The 23,804-nt window shown below is 41.2% G+C and overlaps 1 protein-coding gene across 1 annotated transcript; it reads left to right on the top strand.

Moving 5' to 3' along the window:
- The first annotated feature begins 3,394 nt into the window (after positions 1-3,394).
- Positions 3,395-23,509, top strand: plppr3b (phospholipid phosphatase related 3b). The gene is made up of 8 exons (XM_026939736.3): positions 3,395-3,737; positions 11,837-11,940; positions 16,804-16,989; positions 18,292-18,421; positions 19,501-19,696; positions 19,881-19,938; positions 20,378-20,551; positions 20,925-23,509. The coding sequence occupies exons 2-8, from the start codon at positions 11,860-11,862 to the stop codon at positions 22,185-22,187; spliced, it is 2,088 nt and encodes a 695-aa protein (XP_026795537.2). The 5' UTR covers positions 3,395-3,737; positions 11,837-11,859; the 3' UTR covers positions 22,188-23,509.
- The last annotated feature ends 295 nt before the right edge of the window (positions 23,510-23,804 follow it).

Genomic DNA, 23,804 nt, shown 5'->3' with positions numbered 1-23,804 from the left:
CATGGTGGACACCAGCGCTACACACCTCACGTTATGAAATATTCTTCCGAAAGTAGGTTCCAAACTTGCACCCTGTAGTTTTGTATAGTGTTGTATATTCTTCTGTTTTGATATCATAAAACTATGTTAAACAAATCTACCAGGTACCAAATTGCACAATGTTTTCAGTGGTTGTATGAGATCACAAGACAAATGAATGGGAAAGCCACATTACCATGGCTAATGCACTTGATTAAATGTTTAATTTTCTTTTATCAGTCGTCTTAATTCTCCCGAGAGATCCTTAAAGTTTTGGAAATCTTTGGGATATGACAGTTCTTCATATGACAGACATTTAATAAGCATTACCAATGGTAACTTCAAGAAATATTTATCCCTAACTATGCGTTAATGATAACTAAAAGCTACAAAAAGTCTTTTTATCTTTTTTTTTTTTTTCTATCAGTACAGTGTGGGTGTGTCTAATTGCATACTGATTGCTGGGAAGACACCAATATCAAAGTAAACAACTTCTCAACAGTGCTAGTGCTGGAAAAGCATGTAGGAAAGACAGTACCTTTGTTAATACCCCAGTCACGAATCATAAACAGTGGTGGATTGGTGTAGGCTTTTTTCTGCACATTTATAGCTGCACAGCACTCACAAAAGTCACAAAACCACACAAGCTGGTGATCTGTGTGCACTCCACCAATACCTCCAGCTGGAGGCTTTCCTCTCCTCTCCATTTAACTGCCTACTATCACACAGTGACAATAGGGTTGTGATTTTTGATGGTGAAGCTCTTCAAGATCAGATTAAATTTCTCTTTTTTTCAGTATATTTTATATAAACATGAAAAAACATTGACAAACTGTAGCCTTGACTTTTTAAATGTGCCTAAGTAATGAGTATGATAAAAAAAAATTGTTAATTCCACAAAAATACATCATAGTTAATTTTACAGCAATATATGTAGACCATGGTGTTCTCATTCATAAAAATGCCACTCTTCCATATTGCATTCCTTTCACCATTGGAAAAGAACCACACATAAACTACTACACAAAAGGAATTGCTATATAAAATGCCAAAAATTCCAACCGAAAATGACACCCAGGCACAAAGAGGCTGAAGTCAGTTCTATATGTCATGTAAAAGGAAGAGCTGCTGTAAGAAGACAGCTGATTCTGATTGGTTCACTGGTAAACCAGATGCCACCTCCACCAAATATCTCACCCAAATCAAACTGGCCAAAAAGAAATAGCAGAAAACTGAAATCTAGAAATCTCTTAACTGGAAAAAACAAACAAATAAACAAACAAAAAACATTGCCTTTTCTTTTGCAGTTATAGCTATAACCATAAGAAACTAATTGTGAAAATAAGTTGACAGGCACTTTAGAAATCTCCTGTTTAGTATCAATTCTTCTTTGTCTTTCTATTATGTGTCACAGATTCATTCATTCATTCATTTATCTCCAGATTACTGCATAAATTTAGCCATCATCACACTAAAATGGCTGATCTATGACAGATGTTGCAGCTGATGATGGCCTAGACATGTCCATGCCCCCCTGATTAATTGAAGCAGTCTGAAGATAGCCTGCTGCTATTTTTTTTAGCAATAAATTCTTTATTTGAGGGCATGGTGGCTTAGTGGTTAGGGTTGGGGGTTCGATGCCCGCCTCCACCCCGTGTGCGCGGAGTTTGCATGTTCTCCCCGTGCTTCGGGGGTTTTCTCCAGGTACTCCGGTTTCCTCCCCCAGTCCAAAGACATGCATTGTAGGCAGATTTGCATCTCTAAATTGTCTGTAGTGTGTGTGTGTGTGTGTGTGTGTGTGAGATTGTGCCCAGTGATGGATTGGCTCCCCATCCAGGGTGTCCCCTGCCTTGTGCCCCTTGTCCCCTGGGATAGGCTTCAGGCTCCAGGCTATGTGTAGGATAAGCTGTACAGAAGATGGATGGAAATTCTTGCTCAGGCAAAAAAAACCCCACTTTGTTTCCCTTTTCTTTTTTCATTCGTGTTGAATTGAAAATGCGGAGTAGGACAGGCATTAAGCGTCCATTATCAATCAATATTTGTCCAAGTGTTGAATGGGAAATATTGGCACCTATTCGAAGGATATATACAAATAAAGGGGTTCATGTAGCTTGCATTGACTTGAATGTTTGTTTCAAGTTTCTTTCACCGAAGCAGTGATGAGGCTCCTTCTTCTTTTTCTTCAATGGAGTGATGAGGCTTCTTCTTCTCCTTCAGTGGAGTGACGAGGCTCCTGCTCCTTCTTCTTCTTCAGTGGAGTGATGAGACTCCTTCTTCTTTTTCTTCTTCTTTAGTGGAATGATGAGGCTTCTTCTTCTTCTTCTTCTTCTTCAGTGGAGTGATGAGACTCCTTCTTCTTCTTTTCTTCAGTGGAATGATGAGACTCCTTCTTCTTCTTCTTCTTCTTCTTCAGTGGAGTGATGAGGCTTCTTCTTCTTCTTTTCTTCAGTGGAATGATGAGACTCCTTCTTCTTCAGTGGAGTGATGAGGCTTCTTCTTCTTCTTCTTCTTTTCTTCAGTGGAATGATGAGACTCCTTCTTCTTCTTCTTCTTCTTCTTCTTCTTCAGTGGAGTGATGAGGCTTCTTCTTCTTCAGTGGAGTGATGAGGCTGTTTCTTCTTCTTCTTCTTCTTCTTCAGTGGCGTGATGAGGCTCCTGCTCGTTCTTCTTCTTCTTCTTCTTCTTCAGTGGAGTGATGAGGCTCCTGCTCCTTCTTCTTCTTCTTCTTCAGTGGAGTGATGAGACTCCTTCTTCTTCCTCTTCTTCAGTGGAGTGATGAGACTCCTTCTTCTTCTTCTTCTTCAGTGGAGTGGTGAGGCACCTGCTCCTTCTTCTTCTTCTTCTTCTTCTTCTTCAGTGGAGTGATGAGGCTCCTGCTTCTTCTTCTTCTTCTTCTTCAGTGGAGTGATGAGGCTCCTGCTTCTTCTTCTTCTTCTTCAGTGGAGTGATGAGGCTCCTGCTTCTTCTTCTTCTTCAGTGGAGTGATGAGGCTCCTTCTTCCGCGCTCGGCTTTTTAACTATTAGTATCAATGCGCGCTGCGAACTGCAGCCTTCTGAGGGGTTTCCTTCTCTTTTTTTTTAGACCTCCATTTTAGATAGACAGCGAAATGATCAGCCCAAACATTATTACAGCATTAACCCTGATTAAGCCCTGCGTCTAGCACACTATAGGCTATAATAACCAGTAAAGTGCAAGGTGTGTCCACGGAGTGTCCATGGAAATGAATGGAAATGAATGAGCAGTGTAAGAGTTAATCCAGCGCTGAACGTGTCAGCTCGGCGTCGTGCACGAGCTCTTCTTCTTGCGTGGAGGGAGGGAGGGATGGAGTGAGGGACGGATGGAGGGATGGAGGGAGGGAGGGAGGCTGTTGTTTAAATCACACATCCCCTCACGCGCTTCATTGCCCTGTCCGTACGACACTGTAGTGCTTACATGTTTGGGGAAACAGTGATAGACTTTGATGTGGGAGGGGAACTAACTATACTGAGCAACTTTAAGAATAAAAAATACTAATAAATAAAGTCATCTCAGTCGGCTGTGGAAGCCGCAGCATTGCACTGCATGGACGTGAGCAGAAAGACGAATACAAACTGCAGTGTAACCCACTGTGGCAGAAACAACCTATTGATTTAAAGACTTGAGGGGGAAATACACCACCTGCACCACCAGCATCACCACCAGCACCAGCATCACCACCGAGGAGCTTGGGGTTTATCTGGTGAGTAATAATGTATTCTTACCCGGCTTGCTCTTAGTTAAACGCTCATGCTGTGTTGTCGCAGTGATTCTAGTTTCCAACAGCATCTCTGTCACTGTCTTCAAAGCATGCTTATTATTCATTATTTTCATTAACACGCGTTGATTACTCCCTTAGTGGTGCCATTAGTGTACACTGCAGTGTCCAGGCATCTCTGTAAAGTGTGTGTCATCAATCAGTGTGTTATTGATGTTATTGAACTGCACATCAGTCAAGTGTCCATGCAGCAGAATGCAGATTTCCTCACATCTCTTCCTGCACTTGATCAAATCTATCATGGACTGTCATGTTGGATTTAATTCTTCACATAGCATGATTATTCTGTCAAGTCCACTCAAGTCTTGTCTACCTACCTACCTACCTACCTACCTATCTAGCTATACATGTACTCTACTTATTATATGAGTGTATTATTAGAGTTATATATGTATATAACTCAGCATTATTTCTCACCCATTTATGAATTCACATCAAATGCCTACATGCACTGGATCTTTTTACAGAAAGGTCTCTGAACAGTACACTATATAACACTGATTTGGAAGACTGCATTTGCACACCAGTTTTAAGCCTCGGTTGAAAAAGTGCCATCCCCATGTAGGCATATTGGTTTCAGTTAAATTGCTCTGAATTGGAAGCCCTTCTGTGACCACAAACATTGGTGTGTTTAATGAGGAGTCTGATGCCTAGCACTATCACACACACACACACACACACACACACACTCACACACACGCTGACTTGAAGAGCTCTCAAGACTAGCTGGAAGGCATATGTGCTTCTTTTAGATAAAGACAGCTTGTCTTCATGAAAAACAAGTACTCTGTTTAGTACAGCCAAAATGCACCAGGATTCACTTGAAAGTTGAGTATATGGGGACTTTCACTAGATGATAGAGCAAGATGGCTGGCTAGGCATTGAGCTCGTGACAGTCAAGGAGAATAAAACTCCGCTATTTTTTTAAAAAAACGAAGACGCATTAGTGCTGTAGTTGTCTGTAAAATATAAGCAGGGGGACCAAAGCAAAAACTAAAAGATTTCAGGAAAAGCAGGGAAAGATTTTTAAATCGTAATGAAATGGTTAAGTGTGCCATCAGCAGGAGAAAATGGTGATGAAGAGAACAAGGGTAAGAAAAAAACAGAACAGAATTCACTGCACTCATACAAAACAAAGACTGACTAAAATGCACAAGCCATTCTAGACCAGAACTGAAAAAGAGAGAAAGAAAGAACTGACAAACTAGAAACGTACAGCGTAGAGCAGAAATGAAAAGAACTGAGGACACTGGTGGATAGACAAAAATATTTGAAATGTGCATCCAGGAGAAATATTAATGTATTAGAGCCATGGGTCTGAAAGTGGGGTCCAGGGACCACTAGTGGTCTTCTATTTTTTATTTTGTTACATGGGTATAAATCACAATCCACCTTCAACAAAGTTCTTATATTTATTATTGAGCACTGCTGTATTAGCACGTTGGACTGGTCACTTGACTTGAAGCGCTTAATCCAAACCTCAACATTTCAAAAACAAGTAGGCCGATAAATAAATTTAAGGGATTGGAAAATATACAGCTGTACTAACTATGAAAAATGATCTTAGCTCAAAAGATTCATCTTCTATTGATGTGAGGAAAAATGAGATTAACACTGCAGAAATGATGAAGTGAAGAGTGCAATATACATGCAGATTGAAAACAAGCCCCAGGTGGTGATGGCTTTCCATCAAAACCTTCAGAGAACAGTTGATCCCACTCTATTTGAGAACTTCTAAGTGGTTAATAACAGAAAACCTGACTCCACCATCATGAAAATATTTCATCTTCAAAATTAGTAAAGATAGTAAACAACTATAGACCAAAATACATTAAGTGTGGATTAGAAATTGGATATTATCTCAAATAATACCAGACCAAATCTTTTTAAAGGGTGACAAACACATGATCATATCACAGGAACAAAACAGATCTGCAATAAAAGTGTTTTTAACTCTAACCCTATCCCTAGGTTGATTTGTTTTAAGATCATTTATTTTAAGTAGGAATCAATTCAAATGAAATTTCTAACAACCAACCTCTAGAGTGAAAACTATTTAAAACTCTTTAACTGAAACATGTCTGTTTGCCTTCACTATATTTTATTTGTATTGAGCCACCGGTTCAAGCAATTTGACAAGATACAGATCTAACTTGTTTACATACAGGGGCTAAACAACAATTTATGTCTTTTTGCAGATGATGAAAATGAATTTACAGGTTGCAAACTGAACATCCCTGAAGCTTAGGCAACTACATGACTGTATGAAGAAAAATCCAGGGAGTAACTTCAGTGTAGTGTTCACAGAAATAGGGCATTTTTGACAAAAGTCCTTCATCAGCTGTGCAAGGAAAATGCTTCTGAAGCTGTAAGAGGTGAAATCAATTGGTATTCAAAATGGTTGATGATTATAGCAGTTATAACATCAGCCATTTCAAACATACACTGGTTTCACCTCCTAACGCTTCAGAAGCACTTTGCGGGGACAAGGACTTTTGAACAAAACATCTCGTTTGTCTGGAAACTTTGTGTAACATTCTGCAATTTTTGCATCTCGTATAAAGAATACAGAGGCAGAATACAGTGGTGCAGTGGGTAGCATTGTCGCCTCACAGCTCCACGCTCCCCAGTTCAGTCCTGATCCTCGGGTTCCTGTCTGTGCAGAGTATCACATGTTCTCCATTTGTCTGGGTGGGTTTCCTCCTGCTGTCCAAAAACATGCCGGTAGGTGGATTGGCAATGCTAAATTGCCCCTAGATGTGAATATGTGTGTCCATTGTGCCCTGCAATGGACTTAAGGCCCATCTGGGGTGAATTCTCCCTGAAACTGGAGACTTCTTCCAAAAATGGAAACATCATTTTCCAGAAATCATATCAATATATACTCACTGAACACTTTACTATAGGCACACTATACTAATACTGGGTAGGGCCTCCCTTTGCTCTGAAAACAGCCTCAATTCTTTGTGGCATAGATTCCACAAGATTTTGGAAACATTCCTTTAAGATTCTTGTTCATTTTGACATGATTGCATCACACAGTTCCTGCAGATTTTGCAGGTGCACTTTCATGTTGCAAATCTCCCATTCTACCACATCCCAAAGGTGCTCTATTGGATTCAGATCTGGTGACTGGGAAGAAGAACACTGAACTCATTGTTATGTTCATGAAACCAGTTTGAGACGTCTTTTGCTTTGTGACATGGTGCATTATCATGCTGGAAGTAGCCATTAGAAGATGGGTAAATTGTGGCCATGAAGGGATGCACATGGTCAGCAACAATACTCAAATAGGCTGTGGCATTCATGCGATGATTGATTGGTATTAATGGGCCCATCTTGTGCCAGGAAAACATTCCCAACACCATTACACCTTCTCCACCAGCCTGGACTGTTGACACAAGGCAGATTGGGTCCATGGATTCATGCTGTTGGCACCAAAATCTGTGAGCCTCAGCAGAAATTGAGATTCATCAGACCAGGCTATATTTTTCCAGTCTTCAGCTGTCCAGTTTTGGTGAGCCTGTGCCCACTGCGGTCTCAGCTTCCTGTTCTTGGCTGACACAAGTGGAACCCAGTGTGGTCTTCTGCTGTTGTAGCCCATCCGCCTCAGGGTTCGACATGTTTGTACATGCTGAGATGCTTTTCTGCTCACCACAATTGTACAGAGTGGTTATCTGAGTTACTGTAGCCTTTCTGTCTTCGTGAACCAATCTGGCCATTCTCCGTTCACCTCTCTCATCTACAAGGTGTTTCCATCCGCAGAACTGATGCTCACTGGATGTTTTTCATTAATGTGCCATTCTGAGTAAACTCTAGAGACTGTTGTATCTCATACCACAAAATAGTCAAACCAGCCCATCTGGCACCAACAATCATGCCATGGTCAAAATCACTGAGATCACATTTGATGTGAACATTACCTGAAGCTGCTGGCCCGTATCTGCATGATTTTATACATTGCACTGCTGCCACACGTTTGGTTGAGTAGATAACAGCGTGAATGAGTAGATGTACAGGTGTTCCTAATAAAGTGCTCAGTGAGTGTATATATTCATTGTTACATATCATAGTGTACACCTACTGTTAGAGCCATGCTGTTATAGAAAATCTATCATTATCTTCTGACCAGTCAGATTTGAGAATGCTTTTTACACCCCAATGACTCCATTTAATAAGAGAAAATCTGCAAGATATCAACTCAGTGGTGAGATTAATAATGAATGCACATTCTGACATATGAAATCGGTTCCATTCATTGTCATTCTTTAATGGAATGTAGATTTTGTGCAGAATTATTTCATATATGAATTCTAAGTGGGGGGAAAATTAAATGTAATAATTTCTTAAGAGGCCTGGTGTTTGTATTAGATGGGAAAATGAAGAGCATCCTGTCCTACTGTATCACTACCTTGTGCAGGAATACATGACACTACAGCAGACTGCATAAACACAGCATTTGCAAAGTCTCCATCATTGTGGATGACTTTTCCCACCTCCTCCACAGCAGCACCCACAGCAGTGAGCACTGCTAGATTCTGTATCAGCTTCTTCCCCAAGGCAGATTCAACACCCTGCAGCCCTCCAACATCCAAATGAACTGTTTTAAATGGTTCCATAAAAGATCCCCCACCCACACTACGACTTGCACGTGAAGTGTATAACAAATATGATCTTCTGGACCAGTGGTTCTCAACCTTTTTTCAGCCATGGACACCTAGTGTATTCTGATTTATCCTCATAGACCACAACGGTCACTACATATTATCATAAACTAACAAGTGTCAGATTTAATAAATTTTGAGTTCAGTATTAAATTTGATTTGACTTCATGCTATTCACATTGCTTTAACATTTACAGTGACATTTTTGTACATTGACAGTAACATGTGACATTGCACATTGACACACATTTCATTATACCCATCAGTGTTAAACTTGAAATTGAAGTTTTTGCAACCGGGGTGAACAGTAAAATTTTTACACATTTTATTGTTAACATTATACTTAATTTGATGAACACTCTGAATTATCATTTGTTTATTTAACCCATCAGTATTGGATATAATACAAACAGTGCATGTGCTAATAAATATATGTGAGCAAAGATCACTCCAGAATGAGTATGTTAAGCTGCAACAGTGAGAGAGTTGTGAATGAGCATGACTAAGCATATAGGTTAATTAAAAATGTTTGCAATGTTTCTGAAATGTAATGTGCCTAAATATGTATATAAAGTATATTTTGAAATATGTAATAAAAAAGTATGTCACTTATATATATTTTAAATATTTTTAAAAACAATCCCAAGGACCCTCTGTAATTATGTCATGGACTACAATTTGTCTGCAGACCCCTGAGTGAGAAACACCGTTCTGGACTATACAACACACAATGAACCATGCTGTTAGACTAAAATAATACATGCCTTGATTGGATTGAAGTGGATTATTTTTGTATAACAGCATGGTCTCCAGTGTTATTCCACTTATACCACAATGATATGCCAAAGATTACAGTGAACTATTTCTTAATCATTGACATGTGCTAGCAGTGAGGTTATTAGAAAATAGACACTCTGTGGAACGCTGCTCGACCTATGAAATTAGTGGACTGGAGCTAACTGTTGTATAATAAGATTTAGTGTTGAGGAACATTTATGAGAAAGTTAGTTCCTGTTCTCACTTACATTTTGGCACCTACATCTCTCTCTCTCTCTCTCTCTCTCTCTCTCTCTCTCTCTCAAAAAACTTCACCACATCAACAATTCTCTTTATTAAACAAAAAGTTTTTTTTAAATCAATTTATTATTAGTTCCTGTGTATGAGAAGGTGAACCTGAAGGTTGTGGGTTCGAGTCTCAGGTCCGGCAGGGATTGTAGGTGGGGAGAGTGAATGACCAGCGCTCTCTCCCACCCTCAATACCACGACTGAGGTGAGACCCTTGAGCAAGGCACCGAACCCCCAACTGCTCTCTGGGCGCCGCAGCAAAAAAGGCTGCCCACTGCTCCGGGTGTGTGTTCACTGTGTGTGTGTGTGTGTTCACTACTGTGTGTGTGCACTTGGATGGGATAAATGCAGAGCACAAATTCCGAGGATGGGTCACCATACTTGGCTACACATCACTTCACTTCACTTAATATAATATTAATATAAACCTGGCACATGATACAGCTGGAACTACTGTCTGAGTTGTGCTGTTATACAAAAATAATGCACACCTTCTGACCAATCAGATTCAAGAATTCAACTCCGCTGTGGTAAAAATGCTGCTATTATGACTGTATTCTGATATTTTTACACAGATAGATATGCTGAAATTTAGGACTAACTATTCATTTTGAACAGTGTCACCTAGCTCGTCTACACAATGCTCCTGTATACTCTGTCACACGCCTGTCCAATGCATTTATTGTTTTGTAATGTCCTGTGTAATTATTGTATTGTTCAGCATACACTAAAGGGTCTCCAAATGTCTCCATACATATGGTACTATGTATGCCAGCACCACGTCAGTTGTGCCTTCGTAAGTGGATGTTTGTGGATGTCCACTTCTTGGTCTGCAACACTTCCAGTCTTTTTAAATTTGTTAATAAGTCTGGCAACAGTGTCGTGTGTGATGTGCTTGCCATGTTTCTTGTTAAAGTCCATTGCACCCTTGTGACAGCTTATGACAATGATTTCAGTATGTTCTTCTTTTGTCAAAGGCTTTCTTAAAGGCTGTTTGAAAAAAATATTAATATAAACTAATTATGAAAAATTTTGGAAGACATTTTGCTAAAAAAAAAAAAAACTTTATTTTTTTTTTTTTCGAAGCAATATAGTCCTTTTTGTTGTGCTTCCTTAGTATTGTATGTTGTGCCATGGTAATGGGGACACAACAATTCATTCCACTATGTGTATACTAGTGGAATGCTGGAATGACATATTGTACAGACTTCACTATAAATGTAAAATGCAAGACTTCATGAATTTATTTGAAAGAGAAAAACAATGTGAGTGGCTATATATACCAGTTTAGAAAAAGTAGGAAACGTAAACTTTGTTTCAAAATGAATTATAAAGACGTTATCACTGTCCAAATGCCATAACTATAATATATACATTAGAAAACTATATACTATGTCTGCAGCTTGACAGATTGCAACCCCAGGAAGCAGTGTTCTGTTTGTCATATTTATTTTTCTTTTATTATTACTACAGCCTTTTTGTATTATGTTAATCGAGTACATGTCTTTAGGCATGAAGCAGGGGCACAGTCTTTGCACTTCTCCATTTCCCATTTCTATAGAACCAATTGCTGCAGATACATATGTGATCTAATTTGGGATGTGCAGTTTGTCTTTTTGGAAAAGATGTAATGGGTTAGGGAAACACAGATGATGTTCATTTATATCCAGGCTGAAAATTAAACACCTAGAAGCTTTTATATGACTATATGACTACATGAGTTGGGCCAATTATGATCAAATTAACCACAATATAAAAAAGAATATTGATTGATGGTCTCATTTGGGTATGACTGGTCTAATGTTCCTCAATCCTGGTCCTGGAGTACCACCCATTCACATTTTGGTGTTTTCCCTCTTCCCAGCTTACTTGTTAATTAGCAGATAAGTTGATTGAAGGAAAAACACCAAGAATCTGCTTTTGAGAATCACTGGTCAAGTATAAAGCACAGTCAGCTCTCTAAACATGCAACACAAACATGCACACAGATTTGCTTTTCACCTCACTTTTAGAATCTGTGGAACAGAATAAATTTAATTCTGCTCCATGAATGCGAAAAGGACAGATCTACTGGTTTAATTCTCATCATATATTCACAGGGAGGAGGATTATTTAGATTGGAAATATCCCTTCTACTGTTATTACTTTTAGATTGTTACCACACAAGGTTGCCTTTTGAAATGGAGAAATGAATTCATTTTTGTCAAAAGGATTTTAGTTGCTGTGAGTCTCTGTAAGATAACAGCAGTGGAAAACAGCTTGAAGAAAATTAACCATCAAATCATTTTTCTTCAGGGCAGTGTTTGAGAGAATCCATAATGATGCCTGCACGAGAAACCACCAAGAAGAAACCACCCAAGGACAGCTTAACATTATTACCCTGTTTCTATTTCGTAGAGGTGAGCGCTGTTTAATGGTACAATCAACTCCATAATTATTGGCACCCTTCATGAAAATTTTTTTTTATATGGACCTAGTTTTCTAAATAATTTTTTTTTTTTTTCAAAAAAAAAAAAAAAAAAAAAAAAAAAATATATATATATATATATATATATATATATATATATATATATATATATATATATATAATAAATATAAATCAAAAATATAAATGCAAATATAAAAAAAATCCAGAACAAAAATTTTTTTTCCAAATAAATTTGTGGCAAAATTATTGAAACTTCTACAGAATATTTAAATGAATGCAAACAAATCGTTCTTGAAAAAAACAAATCATTCTTGATAAAAAAGTCATTCTTGAAAAAAAAAATACATAAATTTCTCTCAGTTTTAAGAAACTTTTCTCCGGGGTATAAATATGAGGTTGGGCTTATGTAAAATCCCTTTGTCATCCATTCACTATAGGGAAAAAATGATGATATCATTAATTCTGCTAAGTACTGGGGTATTTTAGACCAAACCTGATTGCCTCTGCCTCAGAATTGGCCGAAGATTCTTTTCAACAAGATGATGATCTCAAAAATACATCCTAGTAAGCACAGAAATGGTTGTGGGACCAAAATAAATATTTTGCCAACTCAATCTTTGGATTGGAGCTCTATTGAAAACCTGTGGTCTGAATTCAAAGACTGTTATATTCTTATGTCCACATACTGTAACGTCGTGGGTGTCTTCTCAGACAAATCCACAGCCACCTGCACGGTTCTTTATAGCGTGTCAGTCCCTTGCAGGCAATTAGTGCTAATGCATGACACCTGCACACACCACTACTTAAACCCTGTGTTTTTGACAGTCGGCATGCGGACATACGTCTGTGCCAGGTATCAGAGTGACATGCTCATTCTGAGAGGTAATTTTGGTAATCTTAGCGGTTTGAGAACGCAAGATCCAAAATAGGCTTTAGAGAAGTTTTATTGAGGTTCAGCACTATCAAGACGTGTTTTATATAGCGTTACAGTCATTTTTTATATACAGTTTAGTCATGATGAGGGGACACTGTTCCCTTGCATTCATTACGTTAAGTGCGGCCAATTAGTTGCCAGCGTGGATTTCACTCCCTGTCTCGTGGTGAAGCTTAAGAACGTGAGCCCGCTGCTTGTTGGCGGCTCACCGCCCCCCTTATACACTCTCCTGCAGCTGCTTACCTCTGCTAGCAGCATAGTGGTTTGCACGCCAGAACGAGGCACACAAGCTCCTCGGTTTGTGCCCTGCTTTCGTTGTCATTATTTGAGGTCACGTCTCGGCCAGCACGTGCTCCTCTTTTTGTCTCGGTCTCACATTTCGGTTTGATATTTCCCATCTTTTATCCATTTGGGTGGCGGGCCCTGCTCTGTACTGTTTCCATCTCTGTACCGAGCCCTCCAGGTAATGGTATGTCCACACGTGAACCCGTGAATCTGGAGCGGATAGGTGACATTGTGGCTGGCCAAGGTATGGCACTAGGGAAACATGAGCAGGCCCTGGCTGCCCTATTCACCAATGTCCAGGGAGTCTCGGAATGGGTGGGGCAGATCCAGGCCCTGCTGCAGCCCAGGCCGCCTCTACAGACACTGCCCGGGCGGAAAGCCTCTGACCCGGGCCTCCGGTACTGTCCCCCCAGTAACTGAGACATGGTTGCCAGCTCCGCAGCCATATGCAGGGGAGCCGGTAGGGTGCAACCCGATTATCCCTTTGGAGAAGGCGAAGTTAGCGTATAAGATTGCCCTATTGACCAGTAAAGCTCTGGCTGGGCCGCCACGGTCTGGCATTATTGTCTGGCAGGGGACAATGTCGGGGGGGGGGGGGGGGGGGGGTCAGTAAATCGCAGCCGTCTTGGCACTATGGGCAGTTGGGCCAGTGCCAGGCCCCCTGCCCTCACAAACAGTTAAAAGACAAGTGCCTTCCTAGGGAGGGGGATCTGGGCTGTCACTGAGTGCGGTCTCTCACACCTCTGGCCTCTTTTTATCAGTAAGCCTTCACTGGGGCCAGGGCAAAGAGGTGAGCCTCCAAGTTTTTATTGGCTCGGGGGCCGCAGGGAATTTTTATTGATGAAGGCTTGGCCCACAGCCTGGGGTTGCCCCCGGAGGCACTGTCGTGTCCATTACCAATCTCTGCCCTGGATGGGCGACCACTGGCCTCTGGTCCCATATCCACCCAGACGGCACCGCTCATCCTATGCATAGGGCGCCACACCGAGCGGTTGGCCCTATATGTCACCAGGGTTCCTGAGCTATGCTTTGTGCTTGGTTTCCGTTGGCTACGGGAGCATAACCCCCAAATCGAATGGTCCACCGGTTCGGTCTACCTTTGGTGATCTCAATGCCCACAGAGTTGCCTAAGGGGTATGAGTAACCCCTCCTCCACCCTTACGGAACTGGTGGACCTGTGGGGGGTACCGGAGGACTACTGGGACCTCTGAGAGGTGTTTTTGAAGCGCAGGACCCAAATGTTACCACCCCACAGGCCCTTCGACTGCGTTATCAACCTGCTTCTGGGGGCAGTCCCTCCCAGGGGCAGGTTATTTTCTCTCCCCTCCCCCCTGAGCATAAAGCCATGGATGAATATATCCAAGAAGCTTTATCCCTGTGGTTTATCCACCCATCCGCCTCACCAGCAGGCGTGGGCTTCTTCTTTGTAAAGAAAAAATATGCAAGCCTGCAACCCTGCATAGATTACTTAATCACAGTGACACAAAAGGACCAGCACTCCCTGCCCTGCCTCGGCCTTCGATGCAGTGGGCCAAGATCTTTTACAAACTCGATCTACGCAGTGCGTATAACTTGGTCCGCATCAGGGCAGGGGATGAATGGAAGACCACATTTGAGTATCTCGTAATGCCCTTTGGCCTGATGAATGCCCCCGTGGTCTTCCAGCATTTCAGAAATGATGCCCTCTGTGTGAACCACTATGCATTCGTTTATCTGGATTGCCTAGGATGCCTGATCCTAACACCCAGTTTATAGTTGAGGTCGATGCTTCCAATATCGGGGTGGCTGCTGTCCTGTCCCAACGGTCAGACCCTAAAAAGGAGCTACACCCCTGCGCATATTTTTCTCACAGGTTGACTGCAGTGGAGAGGAACTACGATGTAGGGAACCATGAGCTCCTGGCGGTTAGCCTGGCCTTAGAGGAATGGAGGCAGTGGCTAGAGGGGGCCAAGCATCCGTTACTCATTTTAACGGACAACAAAAACCTGACCTATATTCAGCAGGCCAAGCAGCTTAACCCTTCACAGGCCAGGTGGTCCTGGTTTGACTTTGTCCTGTCCTTTAAACTCAGGTTGAAGAACATTAAGCCAGACCTGTTCTCACGAACATTAAGCCGGATGTGCTCTCACACCAGTCGTCACTCCTAAGATAGGCTCTTCCTTCTTCACTGGGGCTTCCTCTTCCTTCTTCGCTGGAAGAAATGATCTGCCAGGCACATCAGCAAGAACTGGATCCAGGTGTTTATAGTTTATAGTTGAGGTCGAAGCACCAGAGCACAGGTCCTCTCCTGGGGCCACACCTCTCCCTTTGCCAGGCACCCTGGGGCAGCCAGAACCCTGGAGTTCTTACAGCATCAGTTCTGGTGGCCCCCTATGGACAAAGATGTCCAGGCCTATGTCGCAGCCTGTCAGGTGTGCGCCCGAAATAGCGCGTCAGTCCCATGCAGGCAATCAGTGCTAACTCACAGCACCTGCGCATGCCACTACTTAAAACGAGTGTTTTTGTCAGTTGGTGTGCGGACATAAGTCTATGCCAGGTATCAGAGTGACATGCTCATTCTGAGAGGTAATTTTGCTAATCTTAGCGGTTTAAGAATGCAAGATCCAGAATAGGGTTTAAAGAAGTTTTATTGAGGTTCAGGACTAGTGTCAGGTTCTTTCAATATCATATCAAGACGTGCTATATATTGAGGTTCAGTGAGAGACACTCTTTGCTGAACCGTCAGTTTAGTTATGCTGAGAGGATGCCGTACCCTCGCATTCATGGCGTTAAGTGTGGCCAATTAGTTGCCGGTGCAGAGTTTGGCCCCCATCTTGCGGTGGAGCTTAAGAGCGTGAGCCGGGGCTTGTTGGTAGCTCATCGCCCCCCTTATACACACTCTTCCCCCAGCTGCTTACCCCTGTAAGCAGTGTAGTGTTTAGTGAGCCAAAGCGATGCAAACAAGGCTCCCCGGTTTGCGCGCCGCTGTTGTCATCATTATCAGAGGTTGCGTCTCGGCCAGCATGCGCTCCTATTTTTGTCCCGATCTCACATTCTGGTTCAATATTTGCCATCTTTTATCCATTTGGATAGCGGGCCCTGCTTGGTACTGTTTCCATCTCTGTACCGAGCCCTCCCTGTAACACATACATAAACAAAAGGATATAATGATTCTTTATAATATAATATAATATAAAGCTTGAAGTGTTCTGCATGGAGCTGTGCCCACAATCTTGATCTCTCTAACCCTAATAGATATCACAAGAAGAGGCTCAGTGCTCTTATACTCACCAGTGGAGGCTTCACCTAATATTGATTTCAAGATTGCTGATAATTTTGTAGGAAAAAAATGGCATTCTGTGATACAACTACACAGAATCCCCATTTGTTATTTATGCATGTGCTATTTGTTTCATATTCATTTCCACTTTTGCTTAATTTCATGATAGGTACCAACAATTATGGTACACAGTGGTTTGGTTTGTGGGCACTACAAGACAAAGCTGTGCATAGGGAAACAATATGTATAGCATCAAAGACACTGATACAGCTTTGGCTTTAACACAACATAATAATTTCTTGCTTGGTAATGGATTAGTAATTCCATTCTCATTGCATTGTTCATGTGACTTGTAGCTGCCCATCGTGGCTTCCTCTATGGTCTCTCTGTACTTCCTGGAGTTAACTGATGTGCTGCAGCCAGCGCAGGTGGGTTTTCGCTGCCATGATCGCTCGCTCAGCATGCCGTATGTGGAGAGCGGAGAGGAACTTATCCCCCTGCTTATGCTGCTGAGTCTCGCCTTTGCGGGCCCTGCTGCTTCTGTAAGTGCTCTCAACTGTTATAGATACCATCAAAATGAGCAAGAATAACTTTTTCAGTATTAGCAACATCTATTAGTCTAGATGTTCCATGATTTATTAGTTCTTAATGTTTCCCTTTGGGCAAGTGGCAAAACATTGCAAGTCTAGTGGCATTGATTTACTAACATTAGGCTTTTTAAAATGGTCTGGTTGACTTTACACCGTCATAGACAAGGCATAAGCAGTTGTTCACATGTACTGTATTCCACATTTTCAAAAACCAGAGGTTCGTCAATGGCTCTTTGGATAGTTAAGTTTTCTAAGATTCCTAAAGGGGGTTTTGATAAGGAAATATTCTGTTGGTTTCTAAATGGAACCTTTAGCGGCCCAGAGAGGGACAAAATAAATAGTTTTTTCATTTATTAAATTCAGATGGGCTATATCTGTGGGAAAATCCTTCAATTTTCTTCATAACATTGTGTTGAAACTTAAAACTGCTTTTTAGGTGTAAGAAAGCTCTACAGTGAGTCTGCTTTTTTTCTTATTCAAATATTTTATTATATTTATTATATATTATGCAAATTCTTATTCAGAATTTATAAAGCATGTTTAGATATCTACAGAAGTCCAGAAAGGCCATGATTTTTTTTTCCCTTGTGATCTCAAGATAACAAAAGTTGTTTCCTCGAGATCACAACTTATTTTTCTGTCAAAATGTTTCTGTCCAAGTTACTGTCAATTATTTGAGAAAAAGAATCATAAATATGCAACTATATAGTAGTGAAACCTATAGTGATCCTGAACGGGTGATCGGTTTCATTGCCAGGACTGGGACCGGGACGTCTCCATGGTTAGACAGATGTATAGATAGATAGATATACTTCACTGATCCCGAAGGGGAAATTTGGGAAAAATTTAGTCAAAAACCACAGAGTAATCCGAGCTCAGGATCAAACCCATTACCATGGGGCTGTAACTCTGTCACTGTACCAGCCACTTTCTGTAAATAGACGCCATGTGATGTAAAGGATGTATGCCCAATAATGCTTTTCAACATATGAAGAAAATAAGTTGTGATCTCAAGAAAACAACTTTCATGATCACATGAAAATAAGTCATGATCTGGAGAAAACAACATTTGTTATCTTGAGCTTACAAGAAAAAAAAAAAGAAATAGACTTCTGTAGATACCACAGTGTCTTGGTTCACTTTCTTTATTGTCAGTCAGTTATTTTCTATATTATAATAAAAATATCATTGTTTAGCCATAAATTAAAGCATTCTGTCTGAGAGATTGTCTGGTGTTGTGTTCTGTCTGTCTAGATTATGATTGGAGAGGGTATTGTGTATTGCATGCAGTCCAGACTCAAGATAGGGCCTGGGAATGAGGGAAGCATCAATGCTGGTGGATGTAATTTCAACTCTTTCCTCCGCAGAACTGTGCGTTTTGTTGGTAAGTGACCAAAATTCTCGCACGCTAAAATAATGGCTGCACAAACCATATGTATTTCTAGTTTACAGTCATCTGTCATTTTAGCATCACAGGAGTGTTGACTTTGCAAGAGGTTATTGAGAGTATACATACTGTATATACAGTGGTGGAAAGACTACAAAACACACTGACTTGGGTAAAAGTACTGCTACTGTAGTAGTAATTCACTTGAATAATAGTAAAAGTCGTGAACCAGAAAATAAATAAGATAAAATAAGTTGTCTGGTGAAAAACTACTTCAGTAATGAAACTTTCATAATGCTAAGTACTTTCTTATCTCATTCATAGGAAGGTCCTTTACATCCTAAAACCCTTCGTAATTTAGTTTTTTTATGACTAAAATTAATCCAAACAAGGCTAGCTAACTTAGCAAAATCTTGTTTAGGGCTCAGTAGCTTGCCAGGTTGATTAAACACCTAGCTAGCTGGCTCATGTTCAGTAATACGCGTTTCTAGCTAGCTAGCAAAGGTGCCACTTACACATCTTAGCATTAGCTATAGGCTGTAGCAGCACATGAATATATTTAACACAACAGGCAATCACTATGGAACACTGAAGTGACATCTTAAGTTTAATACAGAGCTTTCATACTATAAAACATCAAAAGATCCGGCTAGATAGTTTAGCGCACTCAGCTAGCTGATAGCTTACATGTACATATTTCCACAGGATGGATGTTGAGCTGTGAAATGCCGATATCTCCAAGGGTTTTGGCTGGCATAATTTGTAGATCATTATCACGTTGTTTCCTCTGAAGCATTTAAAACTGAAGATACCTGATAAATTGGGAAAGAATACTCATCTGTCTCCACTGTCTCAGACACTGCTGCTGCTGCTGACTAAGCATTTGGCGCCTGAAATGTAGACTTTCAAAAAACGTACCATTACAGTGACCCATGTAATGTAATGAGAATACATGTAGTTCATTACTTTCCACCCCTGCATACATATATTGTATGATAATTAGAACATGACTTAAAAGTGCGCAAGACTTTGAATTTGTCACATAATCGTTCCATTCTTCATTCTTGCCTTTTCAGGTGTTCATGTGTTTGGTCTTTGTGCCACGGCACTGGTCACTGATGTCATCCAAATTGCCACTGGCTACCACACACCCTTCTTTCTGACTGTATGCAAGCCCAATTACACCCTCCCTGGAGTCTCCTGTGACAAAAATCCCTATATCACTAAAGACATCTGCTCTGGCCATGACCAGCATGCCATTCTCTCTGCCAGGTAATCCCACAATCCCATGTGGCAGTGCATCAATATAATAGTGAACTACTGACAAAAATGCTCAGTCAAAGAGGATTTTGAATTAGTTTTATTTTTGCACTTTGTGTATTTATCTCTTTTTCCTTACCCCAAGTGCTTTCCATGGTTTTGCCTTACTCTAGACATTTGCTTTCCTTTGTGGCAGGAAAACCTTTCCTTCCCAGCATGCAACTCTTTCTTCCTTTGCTGCTGTTTATATTTCAGTAAGTCTTTCCCTCTCGGTGTGGATGTGTGTCTGTTGGATGACAAGAGCAAAGCAAACAATATGTACCACTAAGCAAATCCTAGTTAATCCCTCTCTTGATGTGGCATGATAAACAGTATTAGCAAAGATTATAACTGTAGTGGATTTTTAAAAATAGGAACAAGCTCAAATAAGCAAATATATTTACACAAACTTTGCTCAGTTTTTCTATTGCATGTATAGCTTTTGGTATTCAAATAAGGGAAATATTATTTATTTAATTATTTATAACTGCATCATCTTGCAAGGTCTCTGGCAGATTGTATAGAAATAAACCAGTCACATTGCATTTTCAGCCACCAGCCTGCCACTATATAAATAACACAAATTACCAGGCTGACGGATAGGAGTTTGTGCACATGGGTATGGACCATCTGCTGTGCTGTCTGTTCCTCTAGATGTACTTCAACTCCACTATCTCAGACAGCACCAAGCTGCTGAAGCCTGTGCTGGTGTTTGCCTTCGCCATCGCAGCTGCCCTGACAGGTCTCACTCAGATCACACAGTACCGCAGCCATCCCATTGATGTCTATGTGGGCTTTTGCATCGGCGCTGGCATAGCTGTGTATCTGGTGAGGCTGTTTTTCTATGCCCTTACTTATGCATTTGGAAGCTGTGCCTTTGCTTCTTATGTTAGTGCAACACATATCTCCCTTTTCCAAGGCATAGTATCTAAGATGGGTGTGAACAAGTTCTCAGGGGTCTTTCATGTCATTAATTTCTTCCTTGCTTTGCTCTTTTCCCTCAGTTCAGAATTAGATTGCATGATGTAAAAATATCAGTGAGAATCAGGGTCCCTTCACATCCACTGACATATTTTAGGATTTTCCATGGCCTTTTTTTATTGCCTTTACCAAGTGTGCAAAACTAGAATTTTAGACTGGCTGGTCAATATTAATCTGACTGTATACACTGTTCATTCGAGCCTTCTCTGGTTTGTCCCAGGCATTCTATGCTGTTTCTAACTTCAAACCAGCTCAGGATGCCATTCTTGTTCCTGCCTTACCCCCCCCGAAGGATGCCCTACGAGCTCTTGCCCAGAGAGGCCACGACTCAGTTTACAATAAAGGCCATGCCTCTGAGAGCAACGAAGAAATCACATCACCGTCTTCCTTGGACGGGTTGAACCGCCCTCTCCAGCGGGAGAAGGCATCATTGGGCAGCCTGAAACGGGCCAGTGTAGATGTAGAGCTCCTTGCACCCCGCAGCCCTATGGGTAAGGAGACTATGGTGACATTCAGCAATACTTTACCACGTGCTACAGCTGCAGGCCCTGAGGAGACTACAAGGCGTCTGGTAACGGTGCCTGTGCCTGTGGACCCAATGCGCTCACACCAGCTAGTCTCTGAATGGAAGCAGAAGTCATTGGAGATGCGCAGTGCAAGTCTGCAGAGCGAAGAGGGCAGTAAAGAGGACTCAGACCTAGGTGAGGACACCACTGAGGAAGAGAGCGCACCATCCACATTATACAGTGCCACTGTTCCACATCCTGCCAAGCCAGCCAATGCACCAACTGGAGCAAAAGTAGTGATGCCCCCCAAGCCACCAGTCCCTCCTCCGGTGTCTCCAAAGAATGCGAGCACCCGTGCTAAGTGGCTGTCCATCACAGAGAAGAGTGGGGCCAATATTCCAGGTGCCATTAGGGCAACGAACCAACCTCGCATTATGCAGGTTATTGCCATGTCCAAGCAGCAAGGTCTGCTGTCCAGCACACCCAAATCTTCTGAGGCCTCATCCTCCTCTGCCACCTCCTCTATCACAGGAACTGAGTCACCCCCCTACCGCCCACCATCTGAGCGTGACAGCAGCTCTGGGATCATCACAGTGGATGCCCATGCCATCCACCACCCTGTAGTCCACATGGTCTCCAACCCTGCCAATCCCTGGGAGTGGAGGGGAACCTCCAATGGGAACATGACCGAGTCATATGAACTCAACGACCTGAACCGCGAGGGCTCTAGAGGATATCGTCAGGTTAAAAACAGCTCACCATGCTCTTCAACCAGTGAGGCTGACCTAGATTCCCATAAGCCTCTTCAAACCCCACAGCCCCCTCAACCTCCCCAGCTCCCCAAGCTTGATCAAACCATGGAGGGACGCAGTCTGCGCTGCAAAACCCCTCTGGTGCTAATTGATCGGGAGAACCCTCAAATCCATCAGGAGAACTTCTACAAAAAGCTGCAGAGTGGAAGACGGTTCAAAGAGTGACAATGCACAACATCTAGGAGCACAAATGATGCAGGTTGGACACATATCACTATGCATCACTCAGACTCTCATTCTCATTTTGTGCATCTTTTAGTTTTGATGACCTTGCTCACTAGTGAGGGGAAATACCTGAGTGGTTTAATGAGCAACATATCCAGAAAATGCTGCTTCAGCCAATACAATGAGCACAATATTTTTGGTCATATTTCTCTAGACTGGAATTGCACCGAAACCTAATGAAGAACCTCTACACCTATATATTTTATTTACCAAATTCACAGATTGCAAATATGAACAAAAGGCTGACTGCAAGGTTGCTATTTTGTATTGTGGCCTTTTGTCTGTTGGTACTTGATTTTAAGCACATTTGTCTGTGCCTATGATGTCAAGTGGATTTCATCTATTTATGTCTTTTAATGTGGTACTATCTTAGAATATATTGACTTGGGGATAATACTCTAAGATAAACATTTTCATGGAGTTTAAATTGATCAACTTTCTCCTGAGGAAGGAGAGAGCTTGACTTCTTTTGCTTAAAGAAATGCTGCACTCAGAAGTGCTTGGCTAGTATTAGTTTTACCACTACTGCATTTCGCATTTTAGTGTAGTACAGTTATGGGGAATGTAACTATTTTGACACATGGAGCTTACAGGCTCATACACATGAATCCTGACTGTAATTCCTGCACACCTTATACATTTCATAAACATATTTCAGAGACTGCCATTTCAGGCTATATGAAAAACAAACTTGTGGGTAAAATTACTGTAAGTCAGTAACTGGTAGTTATTGAACAGTAAGTTCCAGGTCAGAATGGACTACATTTCCCTGCAATAGTCTTCTTGAAAAAATATAATTTTATTGCTATTTTCAATAAAGGAATGCATTATTCTGAGCACTTAAAAATAAAGCACAGGGAATTGCCTCAAGTGGCAGATGGTTACAGTTATAGATTCTAGTAATAAAATGTGTTAATAAGTGAGGAGGTTTGTTTAAGGCATTTACTGTCTGCATATTTTGCTTATTTTTTCTCTGGTATTGAAAAACCTGTGGCTTGTGCTCGCTTGCCGATGGACTACTGCATGTTATGTTAGTGGTTGTATCAGTTGGAAGTTCAGCCTTGTCACAGTGATGAATTAAAATTGATCAGTGATTGTCTTTGTATTGTGTGGCAAATGAAACACATTGAAAGTACAATGTGAAGACGTGAAGATATAATATAATATAATTTTCATATTGCGATAATATTGCCAAACCTTTCAGCACAGTTGGAAAACTATGATCAGCATGATATTGTATTAAAATTATATGTATTCAAAGATATATTTTACTGTTCTTAATAACAAATGTGTAAAAACAAATAATTAATAACAGTTTCAGTTTTTTTTGGTCACTGCTGACTGAGTTCCTAATGGAGACGCTAATCACAGAGTATTAGCATACAGGTTTAAACAGAGAAAGGTACCTGGGAGGCGCAATGGATAACAACACTCGGGAGTTTAGCCTCTGTGGTTTGGGTTCCAAGAGAGCATAGCTGGACAAGCTTTTTGGGAGGGAATGGTGCAAAACATACCAACTAAATAAAAATTTAAAAATCCAATACAAATATACAAAGT

This window comes from Pangasianodon hypophthalmus, chromosome 11, assembly GCF_027358585.1.
Source record: "Pangasianodon hypophthalmus isolate fPanHyp1 chromosome 11, fPanHyp1.pri, whole genome shotgun sequence".
Classification (NCBI taxonomy): Eukaryota; Metazoa; Chordata; class Actinopteri; order Siluriformes; family Pangasiidae; genus Pangasianodon; species Pangasianodon hypophthalmus.
Note: the sequence above shows the minus strand (reverse complement) of the source record. Positions and strands in the feature narration are given on the sequence as shown.